Raw genomic sequence first — 22,057 nt, 5'->3', positions numbered from 1 at the left:
TGTATTTGCTTTTGGGAATGCTCCTTGCTTTCTTCTAATAAAGAATAGATCAGGGTAGTGGAAAGGGTCACACTTGATGCTCTGAGTTGGATTCCTGCGTTCAGCAGGGGGTTGGACTCGATGGTCTTGTAGGCCCCTTCCAGCCCTACTATTCTATGATTCTATGACAGCAGGACCTTAGGCAGTTCTGAGTAAACAATTTGTTCTAATGAGGTCTTGGAGCCCAACTGAGGCCTTATTTCCTCACCTGGCTACCTATCCCAGACTGGGCCTCTTTGGGGATGTAGTTCTTTAAAGAGGTAGTTTTCATGCCTTGAACTTTGCACTCTGTTGCTACTCAGCTACTTTCAGCTGAGTGCATTGGTGCCTTCACCAAGTAGGAGATAGAAAATGGGAGATCCTAGTGGGGTGAGGGTAGTGGCTCCTTGGGGGTTCTGGGCCAGGGGTTGGTGCTTGAGAGGCTCCATCTCAGGGGGCTCTGGGTGGCTAGGCCTTGGACTAGTATCAGGGTCTGTGCGTGGTGCCTCTGTAGCCTATGCCAATAGAACTCAGGTCTCCCAAGGACTTGCAGGTGCCTCCCTTAATCCCTTCAGATTCCATCTGCAGTTTCTCCACATAAGCCCTACATCTCCAGACTTTGCGCTTTATGTGCTACTTGATTTTCTAAGGCATTATTGCCAGCTCAAAGGTCTAACCTTGCTAATATGGCCAAATACCCTAGTTTTGTCTGCATGAAATGTTCAAAATCTTGATCAGATGCTGTGTTATCAGAAGGCTTTGGAAATGGCGATAATAAAAATCTAATAAATGTTGGGGATTGTGATATTTTCTCTCTAGATTATGACCCCTTTCAATACTACTTTCTATCTAAAGCCATGAAAGCTAAAAAACATCTTTGAATCTAGAAAGGCTTGATTCTGACCCCTTCTGTTTCTATTTTTCAGTCATATTTGCTGGGCTCCTGGATGCTATCAGTGTTATTTGATCTTCTTCTGGTAGAAGCGGTTGAATATTCTTTTGGTCTCACCATCAGTAGTCTGCCTTCAGGATTGTGAGTAGCTGCTGAGGGGCTTGCTGAGCTCTGGCTATCTTAAATTTAATTTCAAATCATGTAGTTTTAAAAGGAAAGGCACCATTTCATGTGCAGATAATCTTTTGGTGTTCTTGCCATTACTTACTAGCCTAACATTGCCTTGCCCTGATCTAGTCATATAGAGTTGACTACTTGGCTACAAAAGGAGTTAGGCATTCGAGTGCACATCCAAATACAGATGTCTGTCCATACTTTCCAGGGCACATTCCCATCCACAGTCTAGCTTAACAGGTCATGCATACCTACATGCAACTGTAGCTAGATTATGGGGAGGGTGGTGAATTGGGGTGAGGCAAAATCTTATGAGTGTTGCTCTGGTGACCTGGGCAGTGGCGATGTGTTCCTTCCCCCCTTGCCATTCAGAGTAATGCAATGGGAAAGAATGTCTTATGTGCCTGCAGTGATGTCATCACATAGCCAGATCTAATTAACTATGTGGCACTGTGTTGTCATAACCTTTATTTATGCAATCCCTGATTGGTTGGGATCTCCAAACTTGATCTCTTTTAACTTGAAAGAACAGATGAAGTTCTTTCAAGTTAAAAGAGAGTGAGAGAAAGAGTCCAAGCAGCAGCTGATGAACAGTAATGTCTGCAAACAGGCATGAAAAAAAAATGTGTGAAAGAGTAGAAAGGTTTTTTTTTTCCCCATGAACATTTTCTTACCCTGCTACCCCCACCCCACATGGCCACTTTCAAAATGAAAATAAAATCTCACAAAATGTTAAGCACTATTTGAAAAGCTGTGTGGGCTTTTAGACACAATCTGTCTCAAATTATCAAAGCTAATTGCGTGTGCCTTGTTTTCTGTAGTCTTGTAGGTGTTTCTATGCAGCTCAAAACTAGTTGTTGAATATAGCTGGGATTGTGGCCAAACATATTGTATGCACTGTCCTTTGCTCTTTCTGTTTCTCAGAAGGCCACAACTTGTAGGGCTGCTAGGTGCTACATCCAGAGCAATCTCATTGTCTAAGAATGTAGAACAGTGTAAGCCTTCAAGCTTTTGCCAATGAGCTCTAACATACAGTTATGTACAAGGTTTCAAGGAGAGCATTGACATGTTTCCTCTAGTAGTGGTTTTCACTGGAAAAAACGCTAGTGAAATCCTCTGTTTTGATGGTAACCTGATAAGGTTTATGCCAGATTTGACAGTACCGAAAGCTGCGGCACTTGGAAAGGAAGAAAAAGCCTAAAAGACTTGTTTTGATATGGCTTCACTTTCAACTTGCTTTCAGGTTTATTAGCTGAACTCAGTTGTACACTATAAGAAGTTACTAGGCTTCGTTATATATTACTGGCAAAAAGCCCATCAGTTTGACTGTATGGAATGTGTTTGTCTTGGTGTGAGAAAGCTACAGCCTCCCCCCCGCCCCGTTCCCATTCTATCTCTTTCCCATGCCTTATGTGCCAGGTCCTTCCCTTTCTTTCACCTTCCATGGCAGGAGAGGCAGCTGGTGTAGTCCATGACCGTTTCAGCATTGCTGCAGAAACAGAATGCTTTTTGCCCAGGCTTCTGCCTGCTTTGTTGTAAGAATTCACCCTTTAGTACAATTAACTTTATATTATAGTCAGATGCGAAGTGAAGCGGTACACTTGTGTGCACACAAGCCTTGGGACTTGTACATGGGTGAGAGCACATGTATATGGCTTCCAGATGGCATCCCAGGCTTCTTTGCACATGTGGACGTTTTTGCAGCTCACCCTTAGCAGGTGTAAATAATAGACTATATTCTGTCAAGTGTTATTACTTAAATATGTATTGCAGATAAAACAATTACTTTAGAAATGTGAAATTCCAGAGCGTTTCCCCCACTTTTTTTGTTGCAATACTGTGAACACTGAAGTCATACTATTTTCAACCATGTCTCCAGCCACTCCATCTTATTATGTTGTTCAATTCCCAAAAGGTAACATAGTGAGGTTAGCACCAAAGCAGCAAAGATAAGAAAAGAATAAGTAAATAACAGATGTAAAGTGGAATTTATTAAGTAGGGAGGAATATCAATACATTTCAAGCCAGGGTAACTTCTTTATCGGGGGAAATGGTTTGAGATAGGAATAATAAAGCTATTCCTTTCTTCTTCGGCAACATAACTCAATTAGTGGAACATTTTAATTTATTCTAAGCATTACAGTACTTTCTTACCCTGAGTCAAATCTTCTTGTGTGTGTGTTATCTACACACACACATTCTTTTTATATCATCTCACTATTGATATTACTTAATGATCTCATGCTACCAGATCGTATACTTTTCCTCCGTACACTTCGAAGATAATTACGATAAAGCATTACACTGATCACTCGGGCCTGAAATTGTTTAGAAACCAGGTAGTACAGAATTACATCTAAACATGTGCTGAGATTCATGAGAAAAGTCGTAAATGCTCCCCATGGATTGTAGTTTACATGTCCATCTTGGAGCATCAGGAATGCGAAACAAATGTGAAAAGGCACAAAACATACAAGCACTTGGATAATCAGTGTTACAATAATCCTGATTGACCTCTCTTTAGCCTTTGGTTTCAGCTTGGAAGTTCGTCCACGAATGAGACTGTGAATGATAACTAGGTAACAACCAATCATGATAAATAGGGGAATCAAGAAAAAAAATACCAGTCTAGAAAAATTTAACACATTGATTTCCTTTAGGTAGATGATATCCATCATCTTAATGCAGGTGGTGAAGTTTGAAGTTTTATCTGGATCAGGATGTAAGAACAGTAGTGGAGAAGTTGTCACAAGAGTCATTATCCAAAGACCTATGCAAGCTATCAGAGCTTTGGTTGTATTCTTGAGTTCCTTGGCATGTTTGGGCTGAACAACAGCCATATATCTGTCAACGCTTATAAAAGCTAGGAGCCATAGAGCAATGCTTGGGTAAAAAACAGTGAAAGCACTAAGAACCCGGCAGAAGACGTCTCCAAAGAACCAAGAGTGTTTCCCATAGTAATGCATCCGAAAAGGCAAGGAAAATATAAAAAACAAGTCAAGCAGTGCAACGTTCATCATGTAGATAGTTATAGTTGTTCTCTTCTTGGTGGTACAGCTGAAGACCCAGAGTGCTGTCACATTAACAACTAAGCCAATTGTGAAAATAAAGCTGTAGAAGACAAGTGATGAAATTCTGTACTCTTCAGGATGGCTGTTTCCAGACATTGCAGTCAGACTTTGATTGTCGTTATTCATAACTTCATAATGTATCTAAGAACAAAAAAGAATAATGATAAACTAAATTCTGCAGTCAGGCAGATTAGTTTTGCAATTGGAAGGTGCATTTAGAACTGGCTGGTTCACACTTTACAGCTGTTTCTAGGGTCGAGTTGGTCTCGCTTCAGGATGCAATGTGCACTGCCAGCCTGGAGAAACTTTTGTGGCCCTAGGAATGGCTTCTGTTTATTGTGGGGGGCCCCAATAAACACCCAGCTATGACAGCTTGATTAGCTGAAAAGAGGTGTGAGCTTTCTTTGCATAGGTATTCTGCATCCATTTTTATCAATAAACTGACATCTTTTTGCATAAGTGGCTTCGTTTCATCTTGGTAATCAAATAATCTGTTTTGGCTGGGACCTGACAGAATCAGGCCTCCAGATCAATACAGGTCATGACTAACTTAAGTCCCATTTCAATGGACCTGCTTTAAGTAGGGCTTAAGTTGGATTTTACCCAGTATTTGGAGGACAATTCTTCTAGCCATCCTTTTGCATTTTATGAGCATGCATTCTTCATTTAGAAGGTAAGAAATGCATTGTCTTGAATCAGACCAAGGTCAATCTAGTCCAGCATTCTTTGCAAGAATCCCAGGAACCAGCAGACACTAGCGATGCTTCCAGATGAAGCTTTTATTGCGCAATCAGCTTGCCTCATTCATGGAACTTACTGGTGGGCGGGGGGTGGGGTGGGGTGTTTCCAGATATCATTACCTTCCACCTGTATTTCTCCAACATTTTCCCAGCATTTCCTCAGTCTTTTTTCTTTCTACAGAAAATCATAGCTGCAAAATGCAGCAATGACTGGTGGTGCTAGAAGCGATCTGTCTGTCTGGAAGCATGCTATGTGGTTCACCAGAAACTGGCCTAGGGTTCATCAGTAAACCCTGATCTACCTTTCACCTACCCTCATTGTAGAGAAGTGCTGAGCATTTCACAAATAATCTAATAGATAATTGCTGCCACAAAGAATTTTTATAGATTGTTAAGTAAGAGTAGTTACTTGGTATTTACCAATTATTACATTATTATCAACAGACAAAAATAACTTCCTGAATATCCAGTGTATTTTCCTATCAGGATGTATTGATGCAAACTCATTGACCGGGTTTGCACAGTCGCCGCAGCTCATCGTGTCTTATTTATGGCCTGTGTTAGGGTTATGCGAGCGTTGTTTAGCCCTCACATAGCCCACAGTCCCTGGGTTTGCCCAGCATGACAACCCGTGGCTTGAATATTCAAAATGGCCTCACTCATGCACCTCAACCCACTATGGTTTAAATGGGCCTTATGTGATGCAAGTGGCAGAATAGCGTATTTAGTCAATGTCACTCATGGCAAAGGCTAACCACATTTTTTTCCTCTAGTATAATCATGTGTTTGAAATGCAGACATGGTAAAAGTGGAGGGAAGTAGACCTTAAAACCCTGCTGAGTCTTTTGGTAGCTGAAAGAGGAAATTTGTCTCTTTATGCCACCAAACATGTTGAAAAAGAGGCCGTCTCTGCCTTCTTTCACTCTCTTGGGTAGGTTGCAGGTGTTTGCTGCTCCCCCTCCCCCCCTGCTTTTGTGGCTGAAGAAAACTCTTGCTGTTGCTTCATCTTCTGAGCTGGTGTGTCTTTGAACTGCCTCTGTAAAATCTGCACCATGAGGTTTGACACTTGCTCATTTCTTGCAGAGGTTATAGTCTGATCCTGTTAGCAATAGCTGCTGCTATTGTAGTTTATCATTGTTAGCATTGCCATTGGTTGACATGGCTGTTCCAGAAAGTCCAGATGAAGCATAGCAGCTCTTTGCAAAAGCATTACAAAGGACAGATAAGGACATAGAGAGGATGGGATAGGAACAAAAATGGAGATGACTCATCTACCCCACCTACTGCCCAATTTTAAGGAACCTGTAGCTACCACAGAGTCAGTTACACATCATGGGTTCAAACTCTGAGTTGTTCATCCCCCCAAAGCCCAGAGTTCTGGGTTCAGACATCATGATAAACAACCCGGAGACAAAATGTCCCTGTGTTTATCTCCATGGTGGTAGGTTGTTTATCTCAGTGGCATGCATGCTTGTTCCTGTTGATCTTCTCAACAACCCACAGTTTATTAACCATGGGTTGTTTCAACATGCAAACTGGCTCTTAGTCTTAGCTTTTTCACTTTAGGAAGAGAAAAGTTTGCCAGCCTTGAACTACTGATGCTTATGTCTCTGTGATTTCTTTTGTATGCATAACTGTAGTAAACCCTTCTGTACTTCCCTTTTTTCTGGAATTTTGGAGATTGAGGATAGAGTACAGTCTGTCTGCCACAAAGCATATTTTCAGAGCTTCCCCACTGTGTAGAGCAGAGACAGTGGATGTTGCAGTTTACTAGTTGGCACTTGTGCTTTGTTTTTATTTTTTGTTTTTGTATTTGACATATTTAATATGATTAAACAACACTGCAATCTTGAATTGTCTGGAAATGAGATTTCCCAGATCAAAATTGCCAAATACAAATCAATTTTAGGGATTTGGTGTTTGTTCTAACAGCGCAGCCTTCCCCTATCTGGTATCCTCCAGATGTTTTGAACTTCAGCTCCCATCAGTCCCAACTAGCATGCTCCAATGGAAAGGAATGCTAGGAATTGCAGTTGAAAACATGTGGGGGGCATGAGGTTGGGGAAGGGTGTAATAGAGTAAATAGGAAACTGTTCCCCACTGCCCTGAAATAGAGTCCTTTTTGTTCTGTACACATGTCATGTACTGGAAAAAGGGGAATGACCTCAATAACTATGCTTATTCATTCGGAACAGTGCCAGCTTCAGGCTTTTGAAGGCCCTTGTGCAAGACCCCCTCAATAGACCCCCTCCCTCAGTGGGGTCTACCTTCTTACCACCATTGTTACCAGCTGTTATTGCTCCTCATCCTCTTTCTCATCATTGCTACCACTTGCTTCCCTGACAGGCAGAGAACCAGTGAGCAAGCAGGGAGTGGCATCTACTGGTCCTCCTTCTCACCACCAGCATTGTTCGGGCCAGAGTGAGAGGCAGGTGAACAAGCAGGTTGCAATGGTGAAGAAGAAGAGCAACTCCAAAGGACTCTTGCCAGTGGGGCCCTGCTGGGGTGTTGGCCTTTGGCAGGTACCCAACCATGCCTACCCTTGATGCCCTGGTTAGGAAGAGAAAAGTTAGCCGTACTTGCCAGTGAGAAAGTATGCAGTGGCATCTATTCCTCCTCCTTCTCACTACCCCTGTTGTCTTGGCCAGAGCGGGAGGCAGGGGGTTGCAGTGCTTCAGAGGGTTTTTATCAGTGGGCCTCTGCTGAAGTGTGAGCCCTTAGCAGGTTTCCTACCATACCTACCCTTGACATCAGCCAATTACAAAGTAAGCCAGTTGAAAACAATGGGACTTCTGAGTAAGCATGGATTCACTGTACTTCAAGGGGCTTGCTGCTGGTACTCCTGCCAGACTTCTGTTTCTTAAAATACTCCCCTTACTCTTATTAAGGCAGCCTGGTTAGAAGGCTTACCATTGTTTAAAATACTTTTTGCATAGCTAAACAGTACTGTGAATTCCATGTGAGACCTAAGCCACTAGTGTATGAATTCACCATTGGTCTAAACATTGCTACCTGGCCTTTTAATTGTTGCTGCTGACAATTTTGTTTTTTGTTTTTAAGTGATGTTATTGATTTTATAATTAGTTTTATTGTGTTTGTTTTTATTATGTATGCCTCCCTGAGAGCTTTGGCTATAGGGTGACTCATAAATAGAATAAATAAACAAAAATGAATATGGTTGGCATTGTGAGACTGGCTCAAGAGTGTAATCTGATTACTAAAATTAATTTCTCACTCCATCAAACAGTTAATTAAACATGCAGTCAGATATCAAAAAAGAAAAACACTTTTCATTACCCCTGTTGGGAGAATTCTTGCAGGGGACGTGAACTCCATAGCAATAGCTTTTTGATGTAAGTTGTCCATTTATGTGTCTGGGAAGGGAATACTGAGAGATGTAAAAACAAACATAAAAACTCTTATCTGAATATCTTTGATGTAAGGGCAACCACATTTAAAGAGAAAGAACATAATAAGTTTACAAATTTCACACCTGAGCATCTGTCAGCTGCAGATTAGGATGCTTTTGGTTGGTACAGAAAAGTTGGCTATACATTTGCCAAGAGAAATGCAGGTTCCAGACCCAAGATATAACCTCTTATATTGACTTTTTCTCTAGCTCTGCATCACAACACCACTGCAGTCTGAAGGGTTAGGTATTAGTCCTTTAATGAGGTATGCTATTTTGGTGCATGAAGTCAGCAAAAGTAAAGTAAGAAAGAAGCCACACATTTCTGGTTTTGAAAACAGAATTTTTAGGTTTGGTTGGTTAATATGGGCAGCAGTCTTTTAATGACTGGTACCATTGCAAATGTAAACCTTTTACTAATTCGCCTGGCCACACATACACATGGTAGATACATTGATGGCTGAAAGAAAAGAATTGGTTCTCTTGCAGTTTACAAAATCTTTGTTGCCTGGTTGCTTTCAGACTGTTCTTATTTGCTGAGAGCTATCAGGAAAGTAGCTAGTTGCAAATCTGAATTGCTGTTACTTTTTCTGAAAGAGCTGCACATGCAAGGTTGTATCCAATAGTGTCCTTCTGCCACGAAATGGACACTGCTGGTGGATTGGATTTCCCCTCCCCCTTCAGCCTTCAATGCATGCCCCAAATATGCTCCAGAGGGTTGGGGGACCTTCTTGAGCAGATCTGTGGGGCCTGCAGAGAGGAGAAGGGGAAGGGAAACTCCCATTGCATGAGTGGAAGTCCGCTCACAAAATGCTGGATTTAGCCCCTATATCCGCATCTTGGACACACAGAAGCTGAGAACTTCGATCTATTTGCTAGATTAGTGATACTGCTGTTTAGCCACTGTAACTGAATAATTGGATCCATCCAAGAACTTGAAAGTATTGCTGATGTTTTAATTTAATTCATGTATTATTACCCATCCCTAACCTTTAACGTAGTATTAAAAGAGTGTAGCATTAATGCTCAGCATTTTAAAATAAGAACATTTAATAATAAGTCTGTTATTATATAATACAGTAAAAGATGAGCTGGTAGCCAAAGAACATTGCAACTCATTTCAGTGGCCCAAAAGGGCTTTGGGCTGCTGTTTCTTTCCCTGTACCATATGGCAGATGGCTTTCAGAGGTAAGTGGACTTTCCAAGCAAATTGTGGTATAGCATGGAAATCTTCTATCTAAAAGTAAGATGTCCAAAACCTCACAGAGTGACTCCTAAACCTTTAGGTGTGACTAAAGTAGCTGTTCGGATTCTAATTATGGTCTGTGTGTCTGTGTGTGTCTATCCATCCACAGGAGCAACTGTTTTTCATTCACTGACATCATTGCTAATTTTTAATAACTCTTTTCTCAGTGCCTGTTTATTTGAATCAACTGAGGAGATTTTTTTTACACCTGGCCTGTTCATTATTTCACCCAGGCAGAAGCAGTTCTTACTTTGCTATATAAATTGTCTTTACATGGCTAATTTAATTATCTTTCACTCTGCCCTAGTTATCTGATAAAAATGGTAGGGATTAAGATAAAATGTACTTAATTTACAATACTGAAGTATGAGTGTTAAAAGTCCTTTACAGTGATGGCATGAATTCTTATTGTGTGACTTTAGAAAATACATAATTGTTAAAGATGATTACTTATTCAAAGTGATGGAGGTAGACAATTGACCACATTTTCTTACCTTTTTGCACTCTGCTGTTCTTTTAGAGATGCCTTCCTTGCACTCCCAGATTGGTAAAAGATTTGAACTTCTTGTCTTTGTAATAACTTCTGTGTACTAAAATAGAAGCTCTCCTTTAGAGTCAGGAAATGTCATAATGCAACTAGTTCTTTGATTGGTTATACAGGGTTTCTCTGATAAAAAAATTGTGCATAATCTATTACTGTATAAACAAGTCACATTTTCTTCTTGTCTCATATGTCAGCAGGCAAAGTATTTCCTTCTGTGTGCAAGAGTGTGGTTTTCTGCTGCTGTTACCTTTTTAAATCACTCATTTTCATGGAGTATCATATAAACCATTGATATGGTTTAAATACTTTAGGGAAATAAATATTGTTGTAGGTGCTATAAATGATTGGCATGATGAGCATAAACTATTTTTTGGGAGGATGTTTCTGTTAAATGATAATGCTTAACTTTGTGCTCCTGTGGAAGTCCCCCTTGTGCATGTAGTTTGGCTTGTAGCCGCGAGAAGCTTGCTCATTTTGAAATGGAAAGTACAGTGAATGCAGAGGTTGGTTTGTTTTGCACCTCTCTTTCCTTCCTAGTAAATATTAATGATAAGCTTGTTCAGTGAAAATAATTGTATTATTGGTGACTAATATAAAAGTTGTAACTGCTGGTAGCAGGTATATATTGTATAGCAAATAGTGGAATCAAAGTCCTAATGAGGATGAACACTTAGTACTCTTATATCATGTGGTGAGTTGAATTACATGTGTCTGTGAAAGGGGGAGAGAGAATGCAGTGGACTGTGTGTGTGTGTGTGTGTGTGTGTGAGAGAGAGAGAGAGAGAGAGAGAGGGAGGGAGAGAGAGAGAGAGAGAATGGACTCATTTTGTGTAACTTTGATGGGGGAGTTGAGTGGCACATCTGCATAAGAAGCAGAGCAGTTTTTTAAAGGCCACCTATGCATTATCACAGGTTGTCACTTGTCTATATGCTACTTATTCTCAAACTGTGGGGCATGTCACTGTTGAGCATGCAGGACAGCTAAAGAGGGTGAGCAAAGGAGCAGGCAGTATACGATCCTGAGGCAGATGGAACCCTCTTCCCCTCACCCTCTGCATTCATTTCCCCCCTGCCAAAGAATCATCACTAATCCATAATAGTGGGAAGGGCCATGGCTCAATGGTAGAGCACATGCTTTGCATGTAGAAGGTCCCAAGTTCAATCCCCGGCATCTCTGGTTAAGACTGGGAAAAATCCTGCTTGAAGCCCTGGAGAGCCACTGCGGTCAGTGTTGCAATACTGGGCTAGATGGACCAATGGTCTGACTCGGTATAAGGCAGCTCCCTATGTTTCTATATTGGTTTTGTGCATCCCCAGTCCCCCATCCCAATATGATTTTGGAAGAAGCAACCTCAGAAAAAGCTGCTGTTAGTAGACTAATGTAATGTGGTGGGTTGAATGATCGTTGTAATAATAGTTCCCTGTAGTTTTAGGATGAAGTCAGAGATGGCCTATTCATCTTCTACTTCCAGTAGTACTTTCTTGTAAATTAAAATACAATAGTCCCTTCACACATGTGTGTATGAATGGTCCCTTATATGATCGCCATTGTGTGGCGCCATACTGCTAGCCCTGTCCCCAAGATTATGTGGCTTTGGTGGCTTCTCCTAGCCCCACCCTAGATGTCCATGCATCAGGCATGGATGTCTGCTGGGGGAAACCGATATATGTAGATCTCTATCTATGTAGGCTCTACCCCTGCAGATGTCCATGCCTGATGCATGGGCATCTGGGGTGGGGCTGGGTGAAGCCATGTGATCTTGGGATAGGGCTAGCAGTACAGCCCAACACACTGGTGATCATATGAGGACCGCTTCACAAATCTAAGGTGTGAAGGAGGCAAATAACTATACCTGACTGGACTTGAAATAGCTTGAACTTTGTGCATACAGACCATTTGCTCAGTTCTCTTTTTTATTTCGTTAGTCTTTCAGCCCTGCCCATCCTTAAGAGTGATTACTGTACAAAATAAAAAGTTAAAAACCAAGCTGAATAAATAAAATACCAAAATGCTATTTTAAATTCAAGGCTTAACCTTGGGCACTATATGCCAGCTAGGTAGAAAAGGCCTTTTGCTTCCAAAATATGTTTGGACTTTGGTAAGGGTGACAGAAACACCATAATTTTTGAGGATGCTCAGAGATGGGGAAGACCAGAATTGATTGTTACAAAGCCAGGAGACCTTCGTTTTTCAGAAACCAAGCAGCAGCATCATTTTTAGTGCTTGGGCAATGCCTACTACCAGTTTGAGACTAAAAGTATTCATGGTTGACATTGCCAATTCTATAGTAAATCAATGTGGAATGTAGCTGATGGGGTGGAAGAAACTGCAGGGACAAGTTTTTAGGAGGAGTGTTGCAGTTATGCAGTGTTGTAAACCTTGGATACCATTGACAGAATTATTCAACCCACTGCATTCACTTTGAGCGACAATATCCTTGAATATCATTCTCCATGAACAAATAGTTCACAAAAACTTCAGTCCTTGAAAAAATGTCAAGAGTTTTCCAACAAGTAACTTTACAACCAATCTGTAATTTATACAACAAAATCTGAGATTTTATACAATAGAATTTGGATTATTTAATGGTTAGTTCAGTGTTCAACATTTGCTCTCACTCCAGTTGGTGACTTTAGTTTGTCTTTTGTCCCATTATCTTGGATGTATAATCTGGAAGGAGACACATTTCAAAATATATTAGAATTGCTTGCTCAAAAAATAATTTAGTGTATTTATTGAAATATATTTATATAGCCTTTTGATTGGCAGGCCCTCAAGACGGTGTATAATACAAAAAATAAACACATTTTAAACAATAGTAGTATTAAAAAACATAGCAAAGAAGAACCTGACAGTAGAGCTGACTATCAATTTGTCATTAACAGTCATCAACAGCTGAGTAAAACATCACAATTCTGAGTAAAACATTCTGATTTGCCACAGAAAAGACCCTGTCCTGTGTTCCCACCATCCTAGCCTCTTTTGGTGGTGGGATATAAAGTTGAGCCTCAGATGAAGATCATAGATTACAGACACGTTCGTATGGAAGTAGGTAGTCTTTCAAATAACCTGGCCCCAAGCATTTTAGGGCTTTATAGGTAAGAAACTATAAATTGGGCCTGGCTGTAGCACTTTACACCAGCCGAAGGTTCCAAGCGCTCTTCAAAGGCCAGCCCGTGTAGAGCACAAATGCAGTACTGTGTAGAGCACATTACAGGAAAGGGTCAAGTGGCATACCAACCAAAGCTGGGCAAAAGCACTGCTGGCCATAGCCACCATCTGAGCATCCAGGTCCAGAAGCACCCCCAAGCTGCACACCTTCAGAGGGAGTGGAGCCCCATCCAGAATAGGCTGTGCCATTAATCCTGGGTTAGATTGTCTACTGACCAAGAGGACCTCTGTCTTTTCAGGATTGAATCTCAGCTTGTTAGCCCACATCCCATCCATTATTGCACTCAGACACTGGTTCAGGATTTCCACAGCCTCCTTGGCATCGTTGAAGAAGAAAAGGGAGCTGGGTATCACTCATATAACGATGAGACTCAACCCGAAACCCCTGGATCAGAGGTCCCCAACTTTTTTGGACCTTTTGGCACATTTGGGAATTTGAGAAACTGGTGTGGGCACTACCACAAAATGGCTCCCATGGAAAATGTAGATAGTTACATAATGGCTACTCAAAGACAAGTAATTCACTCAAGAAACAGAGTACGAACAGAAGAAGGGTCTCAGTTCCAAAGCCAGTCCACATATTTGGCCTCAAAGAAGCACAACAAAATAGCCATTTAAGGCTGCAATCCTATGTATGCTTACATGGAATTCAGTGAGAATTTCTTCTGAGTAGGCCTGCGTTGGATTGCTCTGCTTATTGTATATAAACAAGCACACGTACACACACTTTTGCCCAGCCCCAAAAGGAAAGAAAAAGTTCTCCCTACCTCAACCCAAGGCTCAGCCACTCTGTTCCCAACCTGGCACTGCTAACTCCTCCTTTGTCATCAGAGCCCCCCCCCCCCATGAAGGGTGTGTGTGTGTGTGTGAGAGAGAGAGAGAGAGAGAGAGAGAGAGAGAGAACGAACTTGAGAAGGGGCTGAGAAGGCAGAGAAAAAGCAAGGCTGGGAGCTGGGTGGAGAAAGAAATAGCAAGAGAAAAGGTGTTAGAGGGAGATAAAGAGCAAGGCTAGGACTGGGAGGGAGGAGAATAGTGACAGAAAGAGCAAGGGTAGAGGGTGGGGAGGCAGAAACAGTGAGGTAAAGAGGTAAGAGTGGGAGAAATGGCAAACCTAGAGACTGGGAGTGGAGAGAAACAGTGAGATAAAGGGGTGAGTGGGAAAGCGAACATGGCTAGCAGGGGAGAGAAGAAGGCTAGTGATGGGGAAGGGAGAGAAATAGCAAGGTTAGATGCTGGGAGTGAAGAAAGAGAGAACAAAGGGGAAAGGTTTGTGTAGGCAGAAGAAGACTGGGGAGGGGCAGGAACCAATGCTTTCCTTCTCTTCCTGCCTGCTGAACAGCTGATCAGTGACAGATTCAAGAAAAGGAGGGAGTACCTGGCACCCTAATGCTTTTCAAGGTTTTTCATTAAAAAATTAAGTGGGCAACAAGTGGACGCCACTTTGGAGATACATGCCCTAATGCTTCTGAGAAAGTCCAGTAGAACCAACAGGGACACATTCCCCCTGTTCAGTTCTTGGCATTGATCGTCTACCAAGGCTGTCTAAAAGCCAGGTCTGAACCCAGCCTCAAAAGGATCCAAATAATTCTGTCAAAGCAAACCTGGAGTTGTGTTGTCACCACCCACTCTAGGACCTTACTAATATAGATATATTTTATACACACACACACATACGCGCGCGCACGTGTGTGTGTATGAGAGTGGCTAATAATTATCCAGGCTGGTGAGATTTAATGTGGGCTTGTTAAGTGACAGTCTTACAACTGCCTCCTTTTAGGAAATAAGAACAATGCCGTCCCTCAAATAAGCATTCACCACTCAATTTGCTGGTCTTTCTCTGGCAGCTTTAATCAGCCAGGATGGGCGAGGACCCAACAAGGAGGTAGTAGGCTTCATCCTGTCAAGTAATCCATAGGCTGAATAAGCTGAATAAACTCATCTATTAAAATTGGACAAGCAGATGTCTTGGTCATGTCCACCACTCTTAAAGTGGAGTCCAAGAGGGAGCAGATAGGAGTGCTTTTATTAATGAAGTGCTTTGCAAACTTATCACAGTGAGCTGATGAGGGCTCCCCTTCAGCACTTTAAACAACATAGCTGGATGACACCACCGGTGCAGTGCTGGCAGAGGAGTACAACCACTTTATTGCCACCACTGTCATGAGATAGGCCTTAACATGAGTTCTAACCCATATTTTATCAGATTTGTCCTGAATCTTCCTCCATCATCTCTCTATCACCCTAAGTGTTCCAAGGAAAACCAAGGAGCCTGGGCTTAATGCAACGAGAGAGGGCACCTGTGAGAGATTGTGTCAGTCACTTGAGTCATCTCCCCTTTGTATTTCTTGGCTGCTTTTCAGAGCAGGAGCCTTCCCAAGGTGGCATACAACAGTAAAACTCGCATAATAAAAAACGATGCTGTAATAAAAACAGTAAAAACAGCAATAGTAGCAACCGTTTAAAAAACAGCATAAAACAAAGCCTACAGCACACAACTGCAGCTACAACCCAGTCCAATAAACATCATCAAGGGAAGGTCAGAGTAGTAAGTTTTCAGAGACTTCCTAAAAGCCTGCAATGATGTGGCCTGGCGGGCTGGTGGCAACTTATTCCAGAGGTGTGGAGCCACTGTGGAAAAGGCCCTCTTTCATGTAGTCAGCCACCTAACTGTCCTTACAGGTGAGCAAATGAGAAGGGCCTCCCTTACCGATCTTAAAGTGTGGGCAGGCTGATATGAGTGATGGTGGTCCTCAAATAATTTGGTCTCAAACCATTTGAGGCTTTAAAGGTCAAAACTAGTACTTTAAATTGGGCTCAGCAGTACACTGGTAACCTGTGCAGCTGGCGCAGTATAGGCATTATAGAATCTAATCGCCTCGCTCCCACCAACAATCAGGCAGCCGCATTCTGCACCAGCTGAAATTTCCAGACCATCTTCAAAGGTAGCCCCATGTACAGCACATTACAGTAGTCCAGCCTGGACATCACTATTGCATGGATAACTGGGGCGAGCTCTGTCCTCTCCAGATAGAACCACATCTGGTGTACCTGCCTAAGCTGGTCAAACGCACTCCTGGATGCTACAGCCACCTGGGCTTCCCCAGTTAGCGCAGAGTCCAGGAGGGCTCCCAGACTACACATGTAGTCTTTTGAGGGGAGTGCAACCCCAGCTCAGACCCGTTGTAAACCTCCATCCAGAGTAGTTGATTTCCAGACACACAGTACCTCCATCTTACCTGGATTAAGTTTCAGCTTATTGACCTTCATCCACCCCAAAATAACCTCCACGATTTTGACAGTCTCCCTGGGATGTATAGATGGAAACAAGAGTTAGTGCTGAGTATCAACTGCATACTGATGACATTTCAGCCCATACCTCCTGATGACTTCCCACAGTCGTTTCATGTAGATGTTAAAAAGTATGGGGGACAGAATGGAACCTTGGGGCACCCCACAGGCTAACGGCTATGGGGTGGAACAAAAGTCCACCAGCATGACCTTTTAAGACTGCTCCTCCAGGAAGGACCAGAACCACTTTAAAACCATGCCTCCTAAGCCCAACCAGAAAAATGATCCAGAAGGATACCATGTTCAATGGCATCAAAAGCCACTGAGAGGTCCAGAAGAACCAGCAGGGTTGCACTCCCCTCATCTCAGTGCCGGCTGGTAGACAATCTGACTGGGGGGGGGGGGTGAAGGGCATGTCACTGGAGCTAGAGCATTCTTGTAAATCCCCATCAGCCAGCAAGCCATACCACAGAAAGGGAAAACTGAGGCACATGAATGTTACGTTTGTATGTGCAAAGGATGGGGTGGGGAAATCACAAAGCCACAAAACACTCCTTTGAACCCACATTCTCCTATACCAGCAGCAACTTCCATTCCACAGAGAATTAAGTGACTTTAAGATCATGAGTGCATGGGGGCAGGGGTCACACAGCCACATAAAATCATGATGGTGCCATTGCTGGATCAAGGCCATGATGAGCTCTGGAGTTAGCCATCTGTAGTGGGTCCCCTACTCTGCTCCCAATACCAAATTCATATATGACATTTGTGCATACACCCACACAGTCAACAATGTACAATAATAATGCAAAAACATTTTTCACTACATACGTTAGTGGAAATCATCGTCCATACTTTCCTGGAAGCAAAAGACTAGTATCCCTTCTGTGTTAGAGAACTCAAATACAAACACAAGCTTCCTCTTTTACAGCATACAGACACAGAAAGCATAAACATACATTGACTCTCTCTCTCTTTCATGCGTGCGCACACACACGAAAGAAACATAGACTGCCTCACTGCCTCATTCAGACACAGGGAGAGCTTTAGTTCCTGGAGGAAAGGCAAAGCATAAATATGAGAGACAGTTTAGTGTAGTGGTTAGAGTGTTGCACTGGGATTGGGGAGACATGGGTTCTAATCCCCATCTGGCATGAAGTTTACTGGATTACTTTGGGCCAGTCACTGACTCTCGGCTGAATTTACCTCACAGGGTTGTTGTGAGTATAAAATTGAGAGGAGTATCATTTAAGCCACCTTGGGTTCCTTGCAGGAGGAAAAATGGTGCGATATAAATGTAATAATAAAGTAAATAATTTGATACTAGAAAAACATAAGTGTCTTACACTGTGTTGGTAATAGCCTTCCTAGCATGTAAAATCGCCATCTGTGCATTTTATTACTGTGTGTACTCATTTACATACATATGCAGTAGAGATGAGATGCATCAAGTATAGTGCTTGGACATTTATCTTACAGAGACCCTGGGGAGGGAGCCTGAAGACTGACACCAGTTCTTATAACTCACATTAAACATTAAAAATTCAAAAAAATCCTCATGCTTCTCATACAGCCCAGCAATGCGCCCCCATCTTCTGCATGAATATCAACTCAAAGAAATGTTATTAATAGCAGAGACAATGAAGTGTCTTGTATCACCTTAAAGACTAAACATTTATTTTGGCATAGGCTTTTGCATCTGGCCCCATCACTTCCTGGCATATAGAAGGGGAAGAAATGGAAGCAGTGACAGATTTTACTTTCTTGGGCTCCAAGATCACCGCAGACGGTGACTGTAGCCATGAAATTAAAAGACGCTTGCTCCTTGGGAGGAAAGCTATGGCCAACCTAGACAGCATAGTAAGAAGCAGAGACATCACCTTGCCGACAAAGGTCCGTCTAATCAAAGCTATGGTTTTCCCAGTAGTAATGTATGGCTGTGAGAGCTGGACTATAAGGAAGGCTGAGCGCCGAAGAATCGATGCTTTCGAACTGTGGTGCTGGAGAAGACTCTTACGAGTCCCCTGGACTGCAAGGAGGTCAAATCAGTCCATCCTAAAGGAAATCAACCCTGAGTGCTCATTGGAAGGACAGATACTGAAGCTGAAGCTCCAATATTTTGGCCACCTAATGCGAAGAGAAAACTCCCTGGAAAAGACCCTGATGCTGGGAAAGACTGAAGGCAAAAGGAGAAGGGGACGGCAGAGGATGAGATGGCTAGATAGCATCACGGATGCAATGAATATGAACTTGAGCACGCTCCGGGAGAGAGCGCAGGACAGGAAGGCCTGGCGTGCTATGGTCCATGGGGTCACGAAGAGTCGGACACGACTGAACGACTGAACAACAACAACAGGCTTTTGTACACTATAGCTCACTTCATGAGATTCATGGAGTATTATGGGTTTTTTCAGGATTATATACAGTACATGTGGTGGTGGTGGTGAATTGTAAACAGTGAAGTCAGAAGGAAATTAAATGCAGAGTATTTAATGAAGGAAAGTATGCTTCTTTTCATTAAATACGTCATAGTCCTGCCCTCTGACTGTATTTCCCCATCCTCTGGTGTCCTTCTGTGGGCAGGCAAAGACCTTTTTATTCAAGTGGGCCTTTGGTGTGTAAGTGGGCATGTTGGACTGGATGCTATTTTTACTCTTGTTGTGTTTTTAATTGTGTTTTAATGTATTTGTTTTATTACTGTTATTATCAAGTTTTATTTATCACTGTAAGCCGCCTGGAGTGCCATTTTTCTTGGTAGAAACTTGGGGTACAGATCAAATCAAATTAAATAAATAACAACTCTGGACTACACTGCAGTGATGTTATCCACTACCCTTCCTCCCAGCTATATGGGTAATAACCATGGACTACTTTGCAGTATGGACGTAACCCATAGTCAAAGCAGCAAATTCTCAGAACACCCAAAATTCATCCCTTTGCATGTTGTAACAACAACAAAAATAACTGCTGAGAAGGAAACTTAATCAAATGACTTTAAAATCATGTGCCAAGTGTGTGGGGATGGGGAAGGGGAAGGGGGAAGAATCACACCACACAGTCCATATAAAAGCTCTTCTTTGGACCCACATTTTCCTGCTTCAGCAGCAACTCCCATTGTACAAAGAATCAAGTGACTTTAAGATCGTGTGTGAAAAGGGGGAATCCACAGAGCCATTCACCATCATCATCAATCATCATCATCATACTGAAAAAACAGCCCTTGAAACACAGCAGCACCTTCTCAGAACACCCCAAAATCCACCCCTTTGCATATCCACCACAAACATCCCCCAAACCTGCATACTCAGAAGTAACAGTGGTGAGAAGCAGCACAATACAAAAATCAGCTTGCATATATACTACTGATGAGAAGTAGTTGAAAAACTTTAAAGAATGCACTGCAAACACAATGCAGAAGGAAATAAGGGCATAAATATGTGTGTGTGTGCGCGTGCACACACACACACACACACACGAGATCTCTCTCTCTCTCTCTGACAGACTGACATACACACTTCTTCACTCACTCACTCACTCACCCTCCTTTTAAAAGTAATTTAAACCCCACAAGTACTCAGTCTCATGGTGCTCCATTCCCCTCACTCTGCCTCTGCCAGCCATGTTCTGGCTCTGCATAATAGCTAGTAGACCAGATGCCCCACTACTGCTGAGCAGCCAGCGATTATTTTTTTTTTTAAGATGGTCACATCATTGTCATCTGGTCTACTGATTAGATCCCAGCTTCTCAGAGCACCCCACAGCGACACCCAGTAGCCTGGCTTAGTGGTCCCTCCTCCTTCACTATGGGCAGAGAGAGTCTCTTTATTTAATTATTTCATTCATTCATTCATTACATTTATATCCCGCTTTTTTTCCTCCTTAAGGAACTCAAGGCAGCATACATAATCCTCCTCTCCATTTTAGCCTCACAACAACAACCCTGTGAGGTAGGTTGGGCAATTATTTAAAGTTGTAGGTGAGCATTTCCTGAAGGCACCCTACAGAGACACTCCCTATTATTTATTTATTACATTTATATCCCGCCTTTTTTTCCTCTTCCAGGGAACCTGAGGCAGCTTGTGTGATCCTCACAACAACTCTGTGAGGTAGCTTAGGCCGAGAGTCAGTGACTTGCCCAAAGTCACCCAGCGAGCTTTATGGATGAGTGGGGACTAGAACCCGGATCTCCCTAGTCCTAGTCCAACACTCTTAACCACTACACCACACTGGCTTTATTGCCTTCCCTTATGCAGGGGAACAATCTGAGTGTGTGTGACTGATGCACACACTCAGTTCGCAAACTGAACCCACTGCCAGGGTTCAACACGAAGGGAATGGCCAGAGACAGCCCTATGGGACAGAACAAGGAAGCAGCCTTGCAAGCAAAGCAACATGATGTTTGTGAAAGGTTTGGGGGGGGCGCAGAGTCCTCGGGGGACACACACAGTTTGCTGCCCCTCTAACATTTTGATTGTTACCGCCACTGCCTCATCCATTCCCCAGCGTAAGTCATCAACGAGGGTGACCAAGGCTTTTTCCGTCTGAAACCTGATTGGAATGAATTAGTCTGTGACAATGGAGTTCTTTTGAACTCCCCTCTCCATAGATCACTTTCATCCTGGTCAGTAAATACCAGATCAAGAGTGTGCCCCCCCTCACCCCATGAGTAGGGCCAACTATCAGTTGCGACAGGCCCAGGGTTGCTATGAAATCCTGAGCTGCTCCAGATAAGGGCCCCCCAAAACAATTAACTTGGAGGAAATTGCCTCCACCAGCTCAGGCAGGGAGAAGCAGTGGGTTGGGCTGCCTCTCCCTGCCTGATCTCTATTTGGAAACCAATAAAATCCCAATCCTGTCCCAATACCTCTCACCAGGGGCACACACTGAAACCCTGGAGGCTGTTGGACAGGGCACCTTAATAAGGAGATGAATGTGATAGATCACTGTAACTCTACCTCCCTACTCACCGGATTTTGCCTGCTGCTAACTGGAAAACCTGGAAGGCCCAGTTGGATCAAATCCTCCTCCATTTCTTGTATTTCATCTTGGTGTTTTTGTTTAAAACATTGATAGGTAGTATTTAAGCTTTACTTCTTGCTTTCAAAAGGTTAGAGTTATTGATGTAACAGTATTGCCCTCTACTGTTCAAAATTATGACTTCGTTAGTGTCTGTATCGCATTAACTCTGACATTAAAAAGGCTTTAATGTGTATCAGGCCATACAATTTGTGACCCACCTAGGCAAACACAGCTCATCAGGGGCTTAATTAACCCTCCTGGTTTTGTTGTTAGCTCAGGATTGAAAAAACTGTGGTTGTAATATGTGGGTGTGTCAAGCATATGGCAGGCTAACTAGATAGCTAATGGGCTGTTTTTGACTTAGTGGGTCATAAGTTTATTTTATTTATACCCCACCTTTCTACCAAAAATGACATTCAAGTTGTGCAGGTCTGCTGTATTTAGGGACTGATTGGTTGTGTTCTGAGCTTTTGGTTCCCCATAC

At 42.6% G+C, this 22,057-nt stretch overlaps 2 protein-coding genes across 7 annotated transcripts in view; one reads left to right on the top strand and one right to left on the bottom strand.

Annotated features, from left to right (window-relative positions):
• The window catches only part of UBAC2 (UBA domain containing 2), a 116,175-nt gene that overhangs the window by 13,073 nt on the left and 81,045 nt on the right, over nt 1-22,057 (top strand). The window contains exon 4 of the mRNA XM_084844703.1: nt 945-1,051. Within this exon, the coding sequence (XP_084700829.1) occupies nt 945-1,051 (107 nt within the window). The remainder of the gene's footprint in view (nt 1-944; nt 1,052-22,057) is intronic.
• Nucleotides 2,604-21,591, bottom strand: GPR18 (G protein-coupled receptor 18). 6 transcript variants are annotated; one of them, XM_084844701.1, is made up of 5 exons: nt 21,522-21,591; nt 16,503-16,570; nt 10,045-10,140; nt 8,193-8,283; nt 2,604-4,296 (listed from the first exon to the last, which is right to left on the bottom strand). In XM_084844701.1, exons 4-5 carry the CDS (start codon nt 8,259-8,261, stop codon nt 3,289-3,291), a joined length of 1,077 nt encoding a protein of 358 aa, XP_084700827.1. In that variant the 5' UTR covers nt 8,262-8,283; nt 10,045-10,140; nt 16,503-16,570; nt 21,522-21,591; the 3' UTR covers nt 2,604-3,288. The 6 variants fall into 6 exon arrangements, with proteins under 6 accessions (XP_084700827.1, XP_084700823.1, XP_084700824.1 ...); XM_084844697.1 differs by lacking the exon at nt 21,522-21,591 and adding an exon at nt 17,386-17,461 and having other exon boundaries at nt 8,193-8,269; XM_084844698.1 differs by lacking the exons at nt 16,503-16,570; nt 21,522-21,591 and adding an exon at nt 14,034-14,555 and having other exon boundaries at nt 8,193-8,269.

Source organism: Heloderma suspectum, chromosome 3, assembly GCF_057233095.1.
Source record: "Heloderma suspectum isolate Gila_16-S chromosome 3, 16-S_ref, whole genome shotgun sequence".
NCBI lineage: Eukaryota > Metazoa > Chordata > Lepidosauria > Squamata > Helodermatidae > Heloderma > Heloderma suspectum.
Note: the sequence above shows the minus strand (reverse complement) of the source record. Positions and strands in the feature narration are given on the sequence as shown.